This window comes from Podospora pseudoanserina, chromosome 5 (genome assembly GCF_035222485.1).
Source record: "Podospora pseudoanserina strain CBS 124.78 chromosome 5, whole genome shotgun sequence".
Lineage (NCBI taxonomy): Eukaryota > Fungi > Ascomycota > Sordariomycetes > Sordariales > Podosporaceae > Podospora > Podospora pseudoanserina.
The window spans coordinates 3,885,501-3,904,183 of NC_085924.1; the positions used below are offsets into that span (position 1 = coordinate 3,885,501).

At 53.1% G+C, this 18,683-nt stretch overlaps 7 protein-coding genes across 7 annotated transcripts; 5 read left to right on the forward strand and 2 right to left on the reverse strand.

Moving 5' to 3' along the window:
• Positions 1–2,025: 2,025 nt before the first annotated feature.
• On the forward strand, positions 2,026–2,771 carry QC764_0085470 (uncharacterized protein; the record flags this gene model as incomplete). Its single annotated transcript, XM_062940854.1, has 3 exons — positions 2,026–2,029; positions 2,068–2,255; positions 2,706–2,771. 3 exons carry the CDS (start codon positions 2,026–2,028, stop codon positions 2,769–2,771), a joined length of 258 nt encoding a protein of 85 aa, XP_062799620.1.
• Positions 2,772–3,000: 229 nt separating this feature from the next.
• QC764_509580 (uncharacterized protein) lies at positions 3,001–4,860 on the forward strand (the record flags this gene model as incomplete). Its single annotated transcript, XM_062948205.1, has 3 exons — positions 3,001–3,188; positions 3,252–4,769; positions 4,827–4,860. The coding sequence occupies 3 exons, from the start codon at positions 3,001–3,003 to the stop codon at positions 4,858–4,860; spliced, it is 1,740 nt and encodes a 579-aa protein (XP_062799621.1).
• Positions 4,861–5,850: 990 nt separating this feature from the next.
• FEN1 (Elongation of fatty acids protein 2) lies at positions 5,851–7,181 on the forward strand (the record flags this gene model as incomplete). Its single annotated transcript, XM_062948206.1, has 3 exons — positions 5,851–5,949; positions 6,036–6,611; positions 6,660–7,181. The coding sequence occupies 3 exons, from the start codon at positions 5,851–5,853 to the stop codon at positions 7,179–7,181; spliced, it is 1,197 nt and encodes a 398-aa protein (XP_062799622.1).
• Positions 7,182–8,352: 1,171 nt separating this feature from the next.
• QC764_509600 (uncharacterized protein) lies at positions 8,353–10,734 on the forward strand. Its single transcript, XM_062948207.1, has 3 exons — positions 8,353–8,794; positions 8,877–9,157; positions 9,213–10,734. The coding sequence occupies exons 1-3, from the start codon at positions 8,680–8,682 to the stop codon at positions 10,446–10,448; spliced, it is 1,632 nt and encodes a 543-aa protein (XP_062799623.1). The 5' UTR covers positions 8,353–8,679; the 3' UTR covers positions 10,449–10,734.
• On the reverse strand, positions 10,719–12,213 carry QC764_509610 (uncharacterized protein). Its single transcript, XM_062948208.1, has 2 exons — positions 11,616–12,213; positions 10,719–11,545 (listed from the first exon to the last, which is right to left on the reverse strand). The coding sequence occupies exons 1-2, from the start codon at positions 11,864–11,866 to the stop codon at positions 11,257–11,259; spliced, it is 540 nt and encodes a 179-aa protein (XP_062799624.1). The 5' UTR covers positions 11,867–12,213; the 3' UTR covers positions 10,719–11,256.
• QC764_509620 (uncharacterized protein) lies at positions 12,157–13,136 on the forward strand (the record flags this gene model as incomplete). Its single annotated transcript, XM_062948209.1, has 2 exons — positions 12,157–12,651; positions 12,846–13,136. The coding sequence occupies 2 exons, from the start codon at positions 12,157–12,159 to the stop codon at positions 12,963–12,965; spliced, it is 615 nt and encodes a 204-aa protein (XP_062799625.1). The 3' UTR covers positions 12,966–13,136.
• Positions 13,137–14,229: 1,093 nt separating this feature from the next.
• MSS4 (Phosphatidylinositol-4-phosphate 5-kinase) lies at positions 14,230–17,388 on the reverse strand (the record flags this gene model as incomplete). The annotated part of the gene is made up of 3 exons (XM_062948210.1): positions 14,230–15,153; positions 15,203–16,172; positions 16,223–17,388. 3 exons carry the CDS (start codon positions 17,386–17,388, stop codon positions 14,230–14,232), a joined length of 3,060 nt encoding a protein of 1,019 aa, XP_062799626.1.
• Between the last annotated feature and the right edge of the window lie 1,295 nt (positions 17,389–18,683).

An 18,683-nucleotide genomic window follows, 5' to 3' on the forward strand; every position in this document is an offset into this window, starting at 1 on the left:
ATGATTTGTGACATGATTTTGATAGGGAATATTTGATGATGGAACATTTACGATCTGAATTTACGAAGGATCAAAACTCGGGTTACGGGTTTTGTGAGTAGGCCGGAGAGGGGCACTCTCCATCCTATTTCTAGAGGGAGAACGCGTGAAGGAACAGTAAGCTGCTTATGAGGGGAGGCGAAGATGGGACAAGAAGGGGTGGAGGAGCATTTGGGTATGTTCAGAGGTGGGAAGATCTTGGGTTGGGTGGGTTGATTTGGGTGGGTGGCTCGGGGAGACACGTGTTGTTGGTGGCTTCTGGCTTCTGGCTTCTGGCTTCTGGCTTCCGGCTTCCGGGGAAGGGCGGAGGCACGGAAGGGGGGCTGAGTTGAGGGTGGTGGTGGCCTGTATGATGGGCTCTTTTGTGTGATGGGAGCGGATCTTGTCCTCTGGTGGTGGTGGGCTTGTGTAGATGGCCGGTTGGTGGTCATACTGTCGATCCGAGGGGATGGGAGTGGTGGGTGGTGGGTGGTTAGAGGTCTGGTCTGGTCTGGTTTGATGGAATGGGTCGGACGTCGGTGTTCAAAGGGTTGGTTTGCCCGATGGTTGATTACGAAATATCGTCAGATGGTAAAACAGGAAAGGGGGAAGAGGGAGGTTATGTTTTGTTGTTGTGTTTGTGTGTAAGCCGAGGTCTAGATGCAAGTTTGGATTTACCTCAGGGATGGTGCAGTTCAGGTAGTGGTGCAGGGCGAGAGATAAAGATAGGTAGCAAGTAGAGGAGATATAGGAAGACGACGTGGGTATGAAACTTTGAGATGAACGGGAGAGGTGCATGCGTTTTGATGCGTGATGTGCGTCAGGGTTTGAGTGGTAGGTAGGGCGGTTATGTATGCATGTTCGGCAGATCGAGACGGGAGTTTTCTTTGGGGAGGCTTGAAGTGGAATAATAAGGGTGGTGGTGGTGATGGTGGTAGATGAGGATGAGGTGAGGCATAGGATGAAGCAGAGGATGAAGTTGTTTGTAGATGCTACTGGCTGATATCTCCCATCTGGATGTAGGATGTACGTAAAATACCATATCTACACGCGTGCCGTGACTGATTGTATGCAATATCTGCGCCGACATCCGACTGGGCGTGAGACTTCAGATTTTCTGGGCAATCGTTGACATCGTGAACTTGACACTGACATCACCTTTTACCGCCGCTGAGTCAACGAACGGCAGGTAAGCATACATCCAGCCCGGAGGCTTGGGATTACACTTGGCGGCACTCGTGGGCTCAAATTATCAAAATGGTCTGATTTCTGCAGAAGGAATCGGCGGGGCATTGAGGCATTGCTTTGCTTTTCTCTTTTTCTGTGGCGAGACGCACTGGTTGGTCCCGAAACTGAATCGTCGCTTGCGTATCAGGATCCCAGCCGAAACAACAACGACAACGCTCGGCCGCCCTCCTAGTTGAACAGGTGTGTCCAATCAGGAGCGTTCCTGGTCCTTCAATGTGGAGCTGATCTGACCCCAGCCTTGGCACCCGCTCCTGACAAGTCGAGCTACCGCCGTTGGCTTTTTCTCCGACAGCTTGCAACGAAAGAATCTCTCTCAGCCTGTTGCGCGCGAATGGGAGCTGGCGGTTAATGACCCTCGAAAAGAGGTATCTCCGTACCTGCAAAACATCCGAACAATCTTGAGGCAGAGGTGGTACTGCGGTCTCGAAAGTGGCGCCATTTTCCACCGTGCCGTACCCTACCTCGACGGGTGATCGGTCTGATCACAGACTGCCGCTGGCCATTCAGCAGTTGTGTACGCTGCGAAGCCCTAGGTCAGCCAGTTTCGGTTTGGTCACACGGCGCAAAGGACGGAGTTATACAGCGTCAGGATGGGTGATCGGGATACACTTGATATGAGGTCTTCAGCAGCTAATGATGTGTCTACAGAGAAGAACAGAGTCATCTGGGCTGGGCTTATCATTATGGCGTAGACATCCGATACTGACCTCTTCGAGCACAAGGCCAGCGGCGAGGAGGACCCTTGCTGCCGTTTATAACATGGGTGAGCACCCGTTCGGCCCCCCTGCAGTGGTGCCGCAGAGCCCCGCCCCGAAGGACAGCGTTACAATTCTCTCGATGTCGTTTCGACAACGTGGGGAGAGGCCGGCCGCAAGTTCCAGCCTCGTTCGATTTCTTTGGATTTCCCTGAGGACCACCGCTACCTGGCCCCTGCTTGGCATGCTGCACCTGCACAAGCCGTTGCCGTTGTCTCCATCTTGTGTGCCATCGTGGTTCTAGGCGCGCCTCCAGCTTCTCCTATCCCTCTGCCACCCCTGACAGTCTCCACGTTCTCTCACGACAAGAGCTCCAGGACGCGATAACCCCCTTGCCGAGTCATTTTGCATTCGTTTCTCTTTCTTACCTACTTCGAGTTCCCTCCTCTTTTCTCCCTCGTCTCCGGCAGAGTGGCCTAGATACCTAGCACACGCAAACTTGGGTCCCAGCAGCCGCCGTACGCAGGCATTTGTGGACAGGTATGATCCTCACACATCAGCTCATGTTTCTGGTGACTTGCTTCGCTTGGCACCTCACATAACCACACTGGCTCCCGCACCTTCGGTGCTGCCGAACCTTCCCCTCTCCCTTCTCCCTCTCTTTTTGCTCGGCGAAGTGCAATCGTTTCGAGGTGTGTGGTTTTGCTAACCATACCGCCTCCCGGCCGTTCCTGACATATGCAGGCTCCATATCCGCTCATTACTATTCTGTCTCACGGCCGAGGCCTCACATTCACGACTGTCGTTTAATGGGTCTGGTTCGCACGCTTTCAGCAGGTTCTGACGACGAATTATCGACTCTTGGATATTTATAACACGCATCAACATCTTTTAATTGGGAATCGCTAGAGGAAAACGGGGATCGACTGCCCCAGTGGGAGGGTAAGAGAGACGAGGATTTCGAAAAGGACAAAGAATCAGGAGGAAAAGCAGGCTGAATTGCTGGATTTAATCGAGACGACGACGACTATCACCCACCATGTCGGGTTACGGAGGTTACGATGGGGGTTTAAGGAGCAGCGGGTCAATGAAGCAGTCGGAGAGATCAAGATGGACGCCACTTACACGGATGTTGTTGTCGGGCGAAATGACACAGGAAAGGCAAAAGGAACTGACTCCAAGGGAAAAGTTCGACAAGTGGATGGTGAACGAAGGATATCGCCGAATGTAGGTGGTTTGCTTTTGGATTGCGACGATGTGGTGGGTAGGTGAAGGCTGACATATCGCCAGTTTCGTCTTCGTTTTCATGTTCCTCCACGCCATCTTATTCGCCTTCAGTTTCGTCAATTTTGCGGTGAAGGAGAACTTACAAATAGCCCGAGACACATTTGGCCCGACGTTTATGATTGCCAGATCCGCTGCGCTGGTCCTCCACGTCGATGTCGCCTTGATTCTGTTCCCCGTTTGCCGTACGCTCATTTCCATGGCCAGACAAACGCCCCTGAACGGCATTATTCAGTTCGACAAGAACATCACTTTCCATATCACCACCGCCTGGTCGATCGTGTTTTGGTCCTGGGTTCATACGATTGCCCATTGGAACAACTTTGCTCAGGTCGCCGCTAAGAACAACTTGGGCATCTACGGATGGCTTCTCGCCAACTTCGTGTCGGGCCCGGGCTGGACTGGGTACGTGATGTTGATCGCGCTCATGGGAATGGTCATCACCTCGGTTGAGAAGACGAGACGCGCCAACTATGAACGATTCTGGTACACTCACCACATGTTTATCGTCTTCTTCTTTTTCTGGTCGATCCACGGTGCTTTCTGCATGATTCAGCCCGACTTTGCACCCTTTTGCATTTCGATCGGCACCCAGGCTATCGGCGTCTTTTGGCAGTACTGGATGTACGGTGGTTTCGCCTACCTGGCCGAGCGTGTTGCCCGTGAGATTCGCGGCAGACACAAGACATATATCTCCAAGGTCATTCAGCACCCGAGCAACGTCTGCGAAATTCAGATCAAGAAGGAGCACACCAAGACCAGGGCTGGACAGTACATCTTTTTCTGCTGCCCGGCTGTTTCTCTCTGGCAGTATCACCCATTTACTCTGACCAGTGCTCCCGAGGAGGACTACATCTCGATCCACATGCGCGTTGTGGGTGACTTCACCAGGGCTGTTGCTGAGACTTTGGGCTGCGAGTTCGACAAGAAGAAGGGGGATGCTTCCAAGGTTGTTGGCGTGGATCAGTCCAACGATGAGGTTGATCCCGCTCTCCGCCGTGTGCTTCCCCGTGTTTACATCGATGGACCCTTTGGCTCAGCTTCCGAGGATGTGTTCAAGTACGAGATTTCGGTTCTGTGCGGTGCCGGTATCGGTGTCACGCCTTTCGCCTCGATTCTCAAGTCGATCTGGTACCGCATGAACTACCCTCAGAAGCGGACACGGCTCAGCAAGGTCTACTTCTTTTGGATTTGCAGAGATTTTGGTTCTTTTGAGTGGTTCCGCTCGCTTCTTCTCGCTATTGAGGCGCAGGATGTGGACAACAGAATCGAGATTCACACGTACCTGACAGCCAAGATCAAGGTCGACGACGCGACGAACATCATGATCAACGACGCCAACGCCGACAAGGACACGATTACTGGTCTCCGGTCGCCGACCAACTTTGGTCGCCCCAACTGGGATATGATCTTCAGAGGTATCCGGAAGCTTCACACGCCTGCCGAGGCTGGTGTGTTCTTCTGCGGTCCCAAGGGTTTGGGCAGCCAACTGCACGTCTTTTGCAACAAGTACAGCGAGCCTGGGTAAGTTTCGATGATCCCTAGACGGACAGTTTCATCAGTTGCTGACAACTATGACAGGTTCAACTTTGTTTGGGGCAAGGAGAACTTCTAAACGCCATTGCCACATCTTTGCTTCTTTCCCATGATATCCTCTCCAACCAGCAACGGTGGACAACGTCGCGGAGAAAAGTTAGCCCTGCGACCATGATCTGAGTGCGCGGGACGCAATGCATAGCAGATCCCGGGCTGGAGGATAGCAACGTAGGGGCCAACACCGACGCTGGCCGCGTCCTCAACTCATCCCGCCGACGACCTGTCAGGACACCCGGTCGGGAGTCCTCCCCGCTCCACTGCCCGTACAGTTGGAGAAGAGCCCACTTCATACATCCTGTTCGGATGGTGGATTGATTACTCATACGCATACCCATACCCTAGATATCCCACCCTATTATACCTCAGGGGCAGCCAACAGCAGCTCTCTCTCAGCTCGCATTTAGCGCTTTTGTTACATATTCTTCTTGCTATTTATATACACTTGTACCTAGTCTTTACAATATTCCCCATATTCCCATTTAAGCAAATGTTTTTTTTTCTGGCTGTTTAAAAGACTGTTTGATAATTGAGTTGTGGTAGAGAGTAAAGTGTAAATATTAGACGTGGCTTTTGATGGGCGAACCATGCTGAAGCGTGCTTTCCCTGAATTGATACCACAGAGAACACCAGAAAAATCAGCTCATTGGACTTAAACTTGGGTAGTTACAGTTTTCACCTTTAATAAGTTACCATCTACTGAATAATTCAGCGCTCCTTCCTACAGAGCATTCCGTACCTGCCAGCTCCCCCCACTTAACCCAGGCAGCACACTTCCTCCCCGACAGGGGTCTAAAGTGGGAGACCCACTTAAATTCTCGCTCCCAATTCGCGAAGCGCGTCTCACTTTACCTCAAAGAGCTGAACGCGTCAAACTGCGCTCTCGTCCAATCTTTGCTCTGACATCACGAAGCTTCGACCTCCCCTCCTCACTCTCGCAACCCTCGACAAAACCAGCGATTTTCTCACCACAACACAAAACAGCAGAGAGGACAAGAAAAAAGTCGCAACCATGGGAATCAAAAACTTATTCCAGATCATCAAAGACGAGGCGCCTGATGCGGTCAAGGAGGGGGAGATCAAGAACCAGTTTGGGAGGAAGGTTGCGATTGTAAGTTTGTTGTCCACTCTTTCAAACCCACCTGAGAGCGGTATTTTTTAAATTTTGGGGCTAAAAAAAAACCCAAAAAAAAACAGGACGCCTCCATGTCAATCTACTCGTTCCTCATCGCCGTCCGCTCCGACGGCCAGCAGCTCATGAACGAAGACGGGCAGACGACGTCTCATCTGATGGGCATGTTCTACCGTACCCTTCGAATGGTGGACAATGGGATTAAGCCGCTTTATGTTTTTGACGGCGCGCCGCCCAAGCTCAAGTCTGGTGAACTCGCCAAGCGGTTCCAGCGCAAGCAGGAGGCGCACGAGGGGTTGGAGGAGGCCAAGGAGACGGGGACGACGGAGGAGGTGGAGAAGTTTAGTCGGAGGACGGTGAGGGTGACGAGGGAGCACAATGCTGAGTGTCAGAAGCTGTTGAAGCTGATGGGGATACCGTATATTGTTGCGCCGACCGAGGCGGAGGCGCAGTGCGCGGTGCTGGCCAGGGCGGGGAAGGTGTATGCGGCGGCGAGTGAGGATATGGACACGCTCTGTTTTGACAGTCCGATTTTGCTGAGGCATTTGACGTTTTCGGAGCAGAGGAAGGAGCCGATTCAGGAGATTCATGTGGCGAAGGTGTTGGAGGGGTTGGGGATGGAGAGGAAGCAGGCATGTTACGTTTTTGTCATGGTTGTGATGTTAGATATGGCTAACATTCGGGGATAGTTTGTCGACCTTTGCATCCTCCTCGGCTGCGACTACCTCGATCCCATCCCCAAGGTTGGACCCTCGACCGCCCTCAAGCTCATTCGCGAGCACAAGACTCTGGAGGGAGTGGTCAAGTTTATGAAGGAGGATCCCAAGAGCAAATATGTCATTCCTGAGGACTGGCCCTTTGAGGATGCCAGAGACCTCTTTTTCAACCCTGACGTTCGTCAGGCGGATGACCCGCTTTGCGACTTCAAGTGGGAGAAGCCTGACATCGAGGGGCTGGTTCAGTTTCTGGTCAAGGAGAAGGGTTTCTCTGAGGACAGAGTGAGGGGCGCGGCGGCGAGACTGGAGAAGAACATGAAGAGCAGCCAGCAGAGCAGAATCGAGGGCTTCTTCAAGGTGCAGCCCAAGACGGAGGAGCAGAAGAAGGCGCACAAGCGGAAGCTGGAGGAGCAGAACGAGGCGAAGAAGAAGAAGCTGAAGGACGAGAAGAAGGAGAAGGCCAAGTTGAAGGCTAAGCCGAGGGGGACTGCTTGATTTTATATCCTGTCTATGGAAGGTGGTTTGCTTTCAGGACATCCGGGGGAAAGGGGGATCTGGTAATGGTCACACGGCTGGCTTGCTTTGGATGGGAAGGTAAGCTAGGTCTGGCGTTTATGGTGTTGATACTGGGCGGGGAATTAGGTTGATGAGCCTCAAATCGGGATTCTTTGCTATTATTGGGGAAATAAGGAGAAGCATATATCACGGTAGTAGCCTGGCAGTAGCCTGGCAGTAACAATGACCAACCACAATGCACTGTCAACATGACATGTTCGCCGCAAGCTGCATTTTGCATTTTTGCATCTCGACGGATCTCCGAGTTGGGGTTTGCATTGCACTGTCTTTTGGGGAAAAGTGCATAACCTGGAGAGGGCTGTTTTAGTGCAGGGGTGGGTGCGTGCCTGATTAGGAAGATGCCTCGGCTTGTTCTTGTTCGGTGGGTTAGCGGTCGAGCGGTAATCCGGGCGATGCCAATTGGTTCATCAGTTTAGTTGCTTTGGGGTTGCATGACATCACAGCCGAGGGACCGTCATTTTGCTGCTGCTGCTAGTTGTTGAATATTTTGGAGGAGCGGGCTTGTTTGAACTTGTATAAGGAACGGTGCATGTGACTGTTCCAAGGCGGGACGAGGAATTGTTCTGGATTCAGGGGCTGTCTGGGGAGGGAGGGGCACATGACTCTTGAGTTGATAGATTCGACAATCATGTATCATCTTGGAATGGCTGTGATCCAACGGACAGATATCATCCTCGGGGATTCCTTTCAAAAATGGAGGAAGCTCGTGAAATTCAAAACCACTGACGGGGATGGTGGATTATCTACCCCACGTTTCTCCCCCCTGATGGTTTATTCTACCCCACATTCCAGAACAACGTTGCCCCTTGTGTGTGTGTGTGTGTGTGTGGTGGTGGTGGTGTCCTTGTGCTTGCTCCGAGGCTTAAATGTTGGAGAGGGACTGGGTCTCGAAGATGTGTTCCTCATGGAAAATGTGGTACCTGGCGGACAAGGGCAAAGAAAGACATGAATCCCGTTCAGACGTTAAGGCGTTGTCCGTTATATCTAGGCTCGCAACGGCGCACGATAGAGCAAACGCGGTGCAACGGTAGCTGTTACAACAAAACCCCGAAATCTGAAGAGGCTGGATAAGAACACAAAGACACGTGCCCCCGGACTTTTTCCTGGAACAAATTTCCGGGGTAGAGCATAAGGTACCAGGATGGTAAAGGCGGGTTTTGCGGAGAGCTCGGCATGGTTTGCATGTGATTATCCTGCACCGCTGACGAAAGCGGCCCTTTATGGAGACACACCCGCGCCCGCTCATGAAGGGGGGGAGTAGTTAGTTTTGCTTGATCGCAAAAGCTGTTTCGTGTGTTTTTTTCTTTCTCTTTTCCTCTCTCTCTCTTCTTCATTCCCATCACCTATCCTGGACTGGTTGAGAGTTCACCACACACACACATACACACATACACACACACACACAACAACCGCCACAATGTCCAAGACCTTCACCCAAGCCGACGTTGCGTCGCACAAGACGACTGATTCCTTGTGGATCACCATCGACGGCGATGTTTATGACCTGACCAAGTTCCAGGATGACCATCCAGGTGTGTGCACATTCTTCTTTTGGCGCAATAGATTTGGTGTCTTATGGGCGCGCAATGGTTGCTGACTGAGATGGTTTGACAGGCGGCAAGAAGATCCTCCAGAGAGTCGCCGGCAAGGACGCCTCGAAGCAGTTCTGGAAGTATCACAATGAGGGTATTCTCAAGAAGTATCAGAAGCTCCAGATTGGCTCGTTAGATACCAAGCCCAAGAAGGAGGCACCCCCTGCTCCCGCGCCCAAGAAGGAGGCCCCTAAGCCTAAGCCTGCTGCTGCTGCTGCTTCTTCTGCCCCTGCTGGGGAGGCTGAGGCTCTTGAGCCGTTTGGAGAGCAGATTCCTTTTGGTGATCCTGCGTGGTACCAGGGCGTAAGTTTTTCTCATGCCATGGCTCTCTGTGACAGCAGCTAACAGAATAACCTAGCACCACTCCCCCTACTTCAACGAGACCCACGCCGCCCTCCGCGCCGAAGTCCGCGAGTGGGTTGAGACCGAAGTCGAGCCCTACGTCACCGAATGGGACGAGAAGAAGGAGGTCCCCGCCCACATCTACAAGCAGATGGGCGAGCGCGGCTACCTCGCCGGTCTCCTCGGCACCCACTACCAAAAGGACTACGTCAAGAACCCCATCAAGTCGGTCCCCGCCGAGAAGTGGGATCTCTTCCACGAGATGCTCCTCACCGACGAGCTCTCCCGCGTTGGGTCCGGTGGCTTCGTCTGGAACGTTATTGGTGGCTTCGGCATCGGCTGCCCCCCCTTGGTCAAGTTCGGCAAGAAGTCTGTCGTCGACCGTGTCCTCCCTGGCATCCTCAACGGCGACAAGCGCATCTGCTTGGCCATCACCGAGCCCGACGCCGGTTCTGACGTCGCCAACCTCACCTGCGAGGCTAAGCTCTCGGAGGATGGCAAGCATTATATCGTCAACGGCGAGAAGAAGTGGATCACCAACGGTATCTGGTGCGACTACTTCACCGTCGCCGTCCGCACCGGCGGCCCCGGAATGAACGGTGTTTCCCTCCTGCTCGTCGAGCGTGACTTCGGCGGTGTCTCCACCCGCAGGATGGACTGCCAGGGCGTCTGGTCTTCGGGCACGACCTACATCACATTCGAGGATGTCAAGGTCCCCGTCGAGAACCTCATCGGCAAGGAGAACCAGGGCTTCCGCGTCATTATGACCAACTTCAACCACGAGCGCATCGGCATCATCATCCAGTGCCTCCGCTTCTCCCGCGTCTGCTACGAGGAGTCGGTCAAGTACGCCAACAAGAGGAGGACGTTTGGCAAGAAGCTGATTGAGCACCCCGTCATCCGGCTCAAGCTGGCGCACATGGCGAGGCAGATCGAGGCGTCGTACAACTGGTTGGAGAATGTGATTTACCAGTGTGAGAAGATGGGCGATACCGAGGCTATGCTTCGTCTCGGCGGCCCCATTGCCGGTCTCAAGGCTCAGGCTACCGTCACGTTTGAGTTCTGCGCCCGTGAGGCGTCGCAGATTTTCGGCGGCTTGTCCTACTCTCGCGGTGGGCAGGGTGGAAAGGTCGAGAGGCTGTACCGTGATGTGAGGGCTTATGCTATCCCTGGCGGTTCCGAGGAGATTATGCTTGACCTCAGCATCAGGCAAAGTATGAGGGTTGCCAAGATGTTGGGTATGAAGCTTTAGGGGAGGGTTGTTGTACAAAAGATGGGTGCTGTAAGAATGGTGTACCAGTATGGGTGGTCGGCGGTAGACGGCATCGTTTCATATTTCTCTCTCTTTTGGTTTTTCATCATCTGTTCTTAGCATGATATCAACTACAGATTTGTGTTTTTTTTTCTATTTTTTTCGGTTATAAGAATGGCATTTGGATAGGATGTTCTGGTGGTGGAGCTGTCATGGGGTGTAGCGGGAGCATAGAAATATATCTGATCAACATAAAACTTGTCTTCAACTTGCTCGCTATTGTATAGTGGACTTGCACATGGTTTCGATGGCTGTGCCCCCTTGTAATCGTGAGGAATGCTAACACAAAGTGTCAAAAGGCCCCGTCCTCTAAATGTCATGGCTGAGCTCCCAGCAAGAATCCCACACAGTGACGAAGAATGCCTCCTATATTCTCCCTCTCCGCATCCACACTAGAAGATACCCCCAAATATACATCTACCCCTGCTCTTCAGAGCGCCATCCATTCCAAACCATCTATCTCCCGATTTCGAGAATCATACATTTGCAACCCCCAAACGCCAGCCAAACAAAAAAACCCCTGCGCTTTCCCATCTATGATACCAAATAATACAATTCTTTTTTCCGGGTGTTCCCTGAGCACGGGAGAGAACCCACCCTTCCCTTATATCATCACCTCGTGCCCTCCCCCTCCCCCGGCGGCATATCAACCATCTCATACCCCCCACCATCCCTCCCCTCCCCTCCCCCGTCCCCTGCTAAACCCCTGCTCCAGATCTTCCTCCGCGTCCCCCGCCCCCTCACATGCTCATTCGAGTTCCTCAGCTCCCCAGGCTGCGACTGCCCCTCGCATGCCCGCTATTGTTGCCGGCACCATTCCCCCAAACGAAATCGGCTTCAGCTCCCTATACCTACACCCCCAAGTCCCGAGCACCACCCCCAGCACGCTAGCGCAGGCCATGCTCACCCACCAGGCCATGTGCTTGGGGAGCTCACCCGTGTAGAAGGTGACGACGACAAGGTGGATGAAGTGGAGGGAGAGGGCAAAGTCGGTGACGAGTTTGGATCGGCCTATCAGGACTACTATCGCGGCGCCCCTGTACAAACAAACAAACGTCAGTACCGGGTTGAAAATCACAATGGGGGAGAGGAAAGGGGAAAACAAACATCAACACCCCCCCGTTCAACATCGCGAGGAACCCGCAAAGCCACCCCTGCGTCGTGTCCCCTCTTATGCTCTGCCATCCTAGCACCAGGTCGAGGGTGAATGCTGTGCCCGCTACCAGGGCGGAGAAGAGGAGGAGGGTGAAGCTGAAGGTGTAGTACAGCGCCTGGAGGGCGAGGATCTGGGAGGCGATTTTGAGGGGGGGGAGTTCGGAGAGGGAGCCTGGGCGAGGGGGCCGGCGGCGGCGGGCCATTTTGTTATCGTCGTGTACGGTGGGTATGGAACGTCTCGCTATCGGGGCATATCTCGAGGAGGGAACGCGCGCGCGGTCGCAAAAGTCTGGATGGGATCCGTGTACTCGGTAAGGAGCTCGGAATCCTCCTGGGGGTGTATTATGATGGGGTTGTGCCGAGCCAGTCGTCGATTATCTCTCTATCGTTTGTATCTTGCTTCTTCGATATACCTGTCTCTCCAAGCAGAGTGTTTCAATCAAGTCCCCGTCGTCAAGCCCAAGGAAATGTTAAAAAAAAAAAAAAAAATTCAATGTCTGGCGCATCAAATGTCAAAGAAAGATATCTGGCTGTGCTGTGCTTCCTCCACAGGCGCACCGCTGCAGCCCCCCGTCCCGTCCAACGGTACGTAAGATTACATAATCTAACCTTGAACATTAGCAGCCCGCCCAACCCCCCTGGCTCCCCACATTTTCCCCAATCCCTGTTTCCGGCCGGCAACTGCCATCATCTTCAACCCTCCACCAGCACCACCACTATATCCCACCACCCGACGACAGCAAGCAAAACCGCAACAATGGGCTGGCTATCCTCCTCCTCCCCCGAAGACCAACGCTCCCAAGAAATCCGCGCCGGCACCGTCGCCCCCTCCCGCGCCGAGCGGGCCCGCTGCTGGGAGGCCCGCGACGGGTATTTTGCCTGCCTGGACAAGAACAACATTGTGGACGCGCTGAAAGAGGAGAAAGCCGCTGGCAAGGCTTGCGGGGCGGAGGGCAAGGTTTTTGAGAGGGATTGTGCTGCTCAGTGGGTAGGTTTTTGCAGCCTTGTTATTTTTATTTTTATTTTTTCACCTTCCTTCTGTTACTGGGATGGGGTGGAGGGGGATACACAGGATATGTCTCTCAGGAGGATGGGTGGAAAGAGAAGGGTTGGAGGGAGGAGTGGTTATGAACTTTTGTTGGGTCTCGGAAGAATGTTTTACTGATACGACCGAAAATATAGGTAACATACTTCAAAAAGTGGCGCGTTCAAGACATCCAGAAACGTCAACGCATCAAGGAGCTCGAGGCCCAAGGCGCAAACAGGCTGGACGTGCAGACCGACTTCACGCCAAGGGGTTAAAAGGGGGACTTGAGAGCAGGGGAAGGGAGAAGTGTGACGATAGGAGGAAGTGTAAATGTACAATATATACAACCTCACCAGGTTGAACGGATATCAAAATATGGAGACGAAAATACCATAGGGGAAGGAAGGAACAAGGCGTTTACAGGAGCCATACCCATAAGAAGAACCACAAGATAAATAAGCGAACATTCACAACTCATCATCCAAAGCCAATAAAATCAAATGATAAATGTAGTAGTATAACAACATCTATATACAATCCCCTCTCCTTCTCCCACTCCCCCCTCCCCCATCTAAATAAGCACCACCACCCCCTCTCTCCTCTTTCAAAGAAAACCCAAACAATGTAAACCCACTCTCCCAAACAACAGCACCAAGTAAAAAAAATCCTATTTCAATTCCCATACAGCAAAACAACAACAACAACAACAACAACAACAACAACAACAACAACAACAACAACAACAACAACAACAACAGACATCCCATACATTTCTCCCCACCAACCCACCCGACCATCCAAAACATCCAATGCAGACAGGCGGTAACAAAACGTCTAAAGCACTACTGAACAACACCCCTCTTTCTAACAATAAACCTCAACCATCAACCAAGAACAAACTGTGTCTCTGTAATGAATGAAAAGTGAATGAGAAAAAAAAGAGCGTCCATAATCAGGGTCGTCAGTCAGCCTCAGTGTAATAGTAGTCCCCTCCAACAAACATCTCGGCCCCTTTGGTTGATTGTAAAAAGAATAATGTGTGTGTAATGTCTGATAAAAACTGTATGTTGAATAAGAAAGCAAGAAGAAAAAAAATGAGTTTTTGTGTGTATGTGTCCTTGTAAGAGAGAGAGGTGTTTTGTGCAGTTGGTATCATGAGGTCTGGTTCTTCCAAGATAACGACACACAGAGAGACAGAGAGAGAATGAAAAGAAGGAGAGAGAAGAAAAACGACAAGAAAAGGGGGTTCCTGGTCCACCCCCACTGAATTCAATCAAACGCAACAGCAACAAGAAAAACGCAAAGAAACAAAGCCAAATCCCAGTTTCCATCCATCATCCACCCCCTTTAGTAATCATTAAGCCGCTCGCTACACAACTTTCCCTTTCCTACTTCCCCCTCCTCCTTCTCATCCTCAATCCTAATCGTGACGATCGCCACCGACGAACCCGAAAACCACATCTCCCTCGTCCTCTCCCAATCCCTCTGATCAGGCGTCACCACCCTCTTGCCCTTTTCCATTGTCGAGCCGTCATCCCTCTAAGAACTCCCATTGACCCTCGGCAGCGGGGGCAGCGCCTTATCCAAACTATCCCTACTGATCTGGTTCTTCACATGCCCCTGATCCAACCGGCTCTTTTGGCTCCCCGACACGCTCCTCAACCCGCCACCTTGACCATACCCGCTATCCACGCTGTCTGGCTTCATCATGATGTGATGCGAGACGCCGCCATAGCCATGGCCTGTTTTGGGCGGCGTCGGTGGCGGTCTCCCTGAATCGCTGCCCCTACTCCTACCACCCATCAAATGGCTGGTAAAGGTCCCTGTGCGGAAATCATCACCGTCCTTTGCGGGGGTGGGCGGTCGGTGGTCGTCTTCTTGACTGAGACGACTCGTGTGTGATTTCTGACTGCGGCGGGACTTGGTTGACTGGCTTTCAGCCGCTTCCTCTACCACCGGCAGAACTGCTGTGTCTCGACGGTCACCAAGCGGCGGGGACTGATGTTTCCCGCTGCTGGAACCAGGGTTATTGGACGGAGAGGCGGTAGTTCGGAGAGTGCGATCAGGTATGTTCTCCTCGCTCGGGCCGCGATGCTCGCTTCTCCTTGCTTGCTCCTCAGCCTTTTGCATCGTGAGCTCAACCTCGGGTAATTTCATGCCCGACGACGAGGCTCCCGGTGGCGCTGGAGGGAGGTAGCTTGGTACTGGAGGAGCTGCATTCGACGAGCGGCCCCGGAGACTACTCCAGCTGCCTACCCGTTGTCGTTCCTCCGAGGCGGCAGCAGCTGCTTGAGCCGCGTCTCTTTCTTGAGCTTCTCGCAAAGCCTCCTCCTGTGACATTGTTACGCCGTTGATAAAGTTGATGAATCTCTCGCCGTACTCGTGTGGCGGGAGGGCCGAGATCTGCGTGCGATCGCTCGACAGGCCCTTCCAAAAGTGCTCGATCTTTTTGATCATGCCGTACTGTAGTCATGTTAGCATACCCCCTCCTTCAGTCTGACGAGAAACTTACGTGAGTGAGACAATCAATCACCCCCAGGTAGTAAATCTCATCCCCCGGTGCATTATCCTCATGCGTCGCCCTGAATCCTCCATCATCCTGGTTAAACACAAAGCCGGACTTCTGCCCGTCCTCAAGCTCATCCGGCATCCGGCTACTAGTTTCGCCCATGGGCACTGGCTTCTCCGTCTGGATCATCTGCCTCAGCTCTCTCGCCTTCCGCTGGTTCTCCAGCTTTGACGGCGTCCTCATCAGAACCGAGTGAGGGTTCTCATCCTCCGGAACGCCATTGCCCCCGGGGTTGAACACCCGCAACGTCTTATCCCGTAAGTTTTCCTCGTTCCCCCTCTGAAGATCGTGGATGCCTATCAGCAGCGAGTAATCCATGATGTGCAGCTTCTGCAACAACCGCACATCCTTCTGCAGTTGCTCCAAGAACATCTTCTTTTTCTGAATCCCCAGCTCAAGATGTCTCTTCCGGCGCAGCCAGTTCAGATCCTTCAGCGTTGCCCTCGGGTTGTTCGCCAGCTCCTCCTCCCTGTAGTCTCGCCCAATCGTCGAGCCCTTCAAGTCGAAAGTCTGGTGGATGTCCCGGTGTGGCGGGAACAGGTTGTTCATGACGACAAAGTGGATCTTTTTGCCGTAGGGCATCTTGACCCGGTGAAGACCGTAAAACTGCGAAAGCAGAGTGTTGGGGTTGTTGGTGACATGCTGGTAGTAATCCTTCAAGATCTTCCTGAGAAACTTGTGCTCGGCGTGGTGGATCGTCTTGATGATGTACTTGTAGTCCCGCGAAAAGTAGAAAAAACTTCCACTCTTGCCCGGCGACCCAAGCTCTGACAAGATGTACTTACCCGTCAAGGACATGAGATAGTCGGCGGGATCGAGGCGGAACAGTGCTCGCAGGTGGCGGAAGACCCACGGAGCATAGTCCTTGAACTTGAAGTCGTACTTGGCCGACGGCACCAGTTCATTTCCGGCACTTTCTGAATGTTAGCTTAGCTTTCTGGAGTTGCCGATCGTTCCACTCACATATCGAAAGTAGACTTCTGCTTGACGTCGAAGTCGGCGTCCGTCAGCTGCCGGTCAAGTTTCGCGTTGGTTCTCGACACGGCCACACGGATGCCAGTCAACATATTGTATGCCGTCACCCAGTTCGCGTGCGTCTCATCCACCTTTGTCCCGACCAGCACCCTGTCATCATCCTCAATTTCCCTTCTTCTTCTCTTGGTAGCGCGCTTTTGCCTGTACGCTTCGGCCCACCGCATGGCATCTTCATCCGGCATCACCTCATGGTGGGCCTCCGAGTGCAGAGATCTCGTGTTCCTCCTAGCCAAACTCAACGATGCTCTCCTAACTCCGCCGCCAATGGTGGGCGAGAATCTGCCGCTAGCATAACCTTCGGCCCCATCCCGCGATCCGCGCCCTTGTGTTACCTTGGGAACCTCGAGTGTGTGACGGTGCTTGATCCCAGGGGCAGGTGGTGGTGGTGGTGCTAGCGGGCCTGAGGCAATCGGGCCGGGAAATGGGGGGGAGGAATATCTGTGTGGCGCCTTTTGGTTTTTCGGTTCCGGGCTTAAAGAATCGGACGTCGCGGTCGAGGCGTTGAGAGGCAAGGTTGCTACCGACGACTCGTTGTTATCCTGAACTGTGCGAATACCCCCTTTACTTATTGGCCGCGCATATGGGTCGGTCTGCGCGGTACCGTTAACGTCGAGTCCTGAACTGACAGATATCCGCGGAAAGGCCTCTTGCGGGCTCGATGTTGTTGAATCATTCCCCCCATTAGCCTTTAGCGTCCTGTCCACCAACACTGTCGAATTGCCATTCGGTATTGGTTTGCGGCTCGTCGAGTCGATCGTGGTGTTGCCCGATCCGTTCGTCAATCCTCCAGCAGGACTGCCATTTGGCAGCGTGTTCATACTTGGGGGAGCCTTTTTCGGATATTCCCCATTCACGTCGTGGTTGAGTCGCGTTCGCGGGTCGGCAGAGGCCTCGGAGGTTTGTGAAGAATTAGACGAGTTGTAGGAGCTCTCGTCGAAGCTCTCGTTGGATGTGTGCGAGTGTGGCTGGCGCGCAACGTGTACATTGAGTTTGCCGGGGTTCGACAGGCCGTACTGGGCGGCTTGATCGAGGTGCACGAGGCCCGAGGATTGGGAGTCGATTGCCGCACTTCCGTCCGGCAGGAAGGAGGGCATCGCGTGTCGGGTCGTGAGATGGGGGTTCTGGCTGTTCCAAGATTCGATTGATATTACGGATGGTCGGCAGTGGCGCACATGCTCTCTCACACTCTCTCGATAACTCGATACAGACACGGGGTGATTGGCAAAGGGAAGGAGGCAGGGGCAGGACAGCGTCAAACAGGAGAACAAGGAAGTGTAGTCGGAATTGATGATGATGATGATGGATGGGTTCCGCCGCGTCGGGCTCGATTCGTCGGCTTTGGGATGCGAAATGGAGGGAAGGGCAAAAGCAAGGCCGAGTTGGATTGATTGTGTCGACGGTCGGTTGTGGTTCAGCTGGTCTGGGCGGGAATCTTTGCTGCGCAGGGGCCGAGAGAACAAGCAGAACGCCGCTTGGCGGTACGGTACGGAGCAACAGAGTATGTACGCTGTCGTGGCATTCGCTCTCAGGCTTTACTTGTTCTCTTCTGGTCCTCGCAGCGTAGGTAGATCAACAAATTGGAAGGATTCATGAGTATTTTGATTATGGACGAAAAGAAAAAGGAAAAAAAAAACCCCGTCGGTGCTGTGCTGTGCTGTACTGTGCTGTGCTGTGGTGCTGCGCTGTAGCCAGGCGCAGTGCTCTCGGTTTAGGTAGTTACCTGTAAAAAGCCCAGACCACCCCGCCATTTCAAAACTCCAGTGGTCAGCAACAACCCCGTTGCGAGGCGACACGGGACTCGGCGCCGAGACAAACGCACCCCGTTACTTTTGACCTTGCGACGATCACCAGTTTTCAAAGAGTGCATTTCCGCTGGCTTTAGGGAACATTCCGGGATTTCCAAACTATATGTCTTCCTTTTCTCCTGATCAGTCTGCATACGTAGAACTGAAATGGCTGGAAAAGAGAGGACATTCCCAGAGCACCATTTCCCTTATCTCTCTCCAAAACTGGTCGGCCGACCCATTGCCCGACCTTCCGTTCAAAGGTGATCTCCCGTGCTTCGCGTTTTTCACTCCCCCCCCCAAGCAATTACATCATTTTTGTACATACTTGGTCCCCAAATCAACCCGGCTGCCTCTCGTTTATTTACCACCATCATCAACAAAACAGTGGGTTTTGCCGTGTCAAGTTTGCCCATAAAATCCCACCTGCTCATTTAAAGCAACGGCTTCCCCTGTCTCTGGCTGCTCCGTCCGTCGGGCCTTCGGCGCCTGAAAAGGAGGCTTGGTCCCTGGCATTCCTTTGGGTACAGGATATAAGTAGCTAGGCCCAGTGTTGAGACGACTATTCTGTCCGCAGCCCAGCCATACAGAGCCCTTTGTTCCCA